The 202-nt window shown below is 72.8% G+C and overlaps 1 protein-coding gene across 1 annotated transcript in view; it reads right to left on the minus strand.

Moving 5' to 3' along the window:
* The window catches only part of ZFTA (zinc finger translocation associated), an 11,422-nt gene that overhangs the window by 3,034 nt on the left and 8,186 nt on the right, over positions 1 to 202 (minus strand). The window contains exon 7 of the mRNA XM_077759578.1: positions 4 to 199. Within this exon, the coding sequence (XP_077615704.1) occupies positions 4 to 199 (196 nt within the window). The remainder of the gene's footprint in view (positions 1 to 3; positions 200 to 202) is intronic.

A 202-nucleotide genomic window follows, 5' to 3' on the forward strand; every position in this document is an offset into this window, starting at 1 on the left:
CGCCGGGGCCGGCGGCCCGAAGCCCTCGTGGCCGTAGCAGCGCAGCGCCGCCTCCTCGTAGGCCTCCAGGATGGTCTGGCGCTCCTCGGGCGTGAAGTCCATGGAGAACGGGTGCACCTGCAGGATGTGCCGCTTGATGGTGCTGACCTTGAGCGTGGCCAGCGCGCCCCCGCACACCATGCACACCAGGCCGCGCCGGCCG

This window comes from Crocuta crocuta, unplaced genomic scaffold (assembly GCF_008692635.1).
Source record: "Crocuta crocuta isolate KB4526 unplaced genomic scaffold, BGI_CrCroc_1.0 scaffold53, whole genome shotgun sequence".
NCBI classification, from domain to species: Eukaryota; Metazoa; Chordata; class Mammalia; order Carnivora; family Hyaenidae; genus Crocuta; species Crocuta crocuta.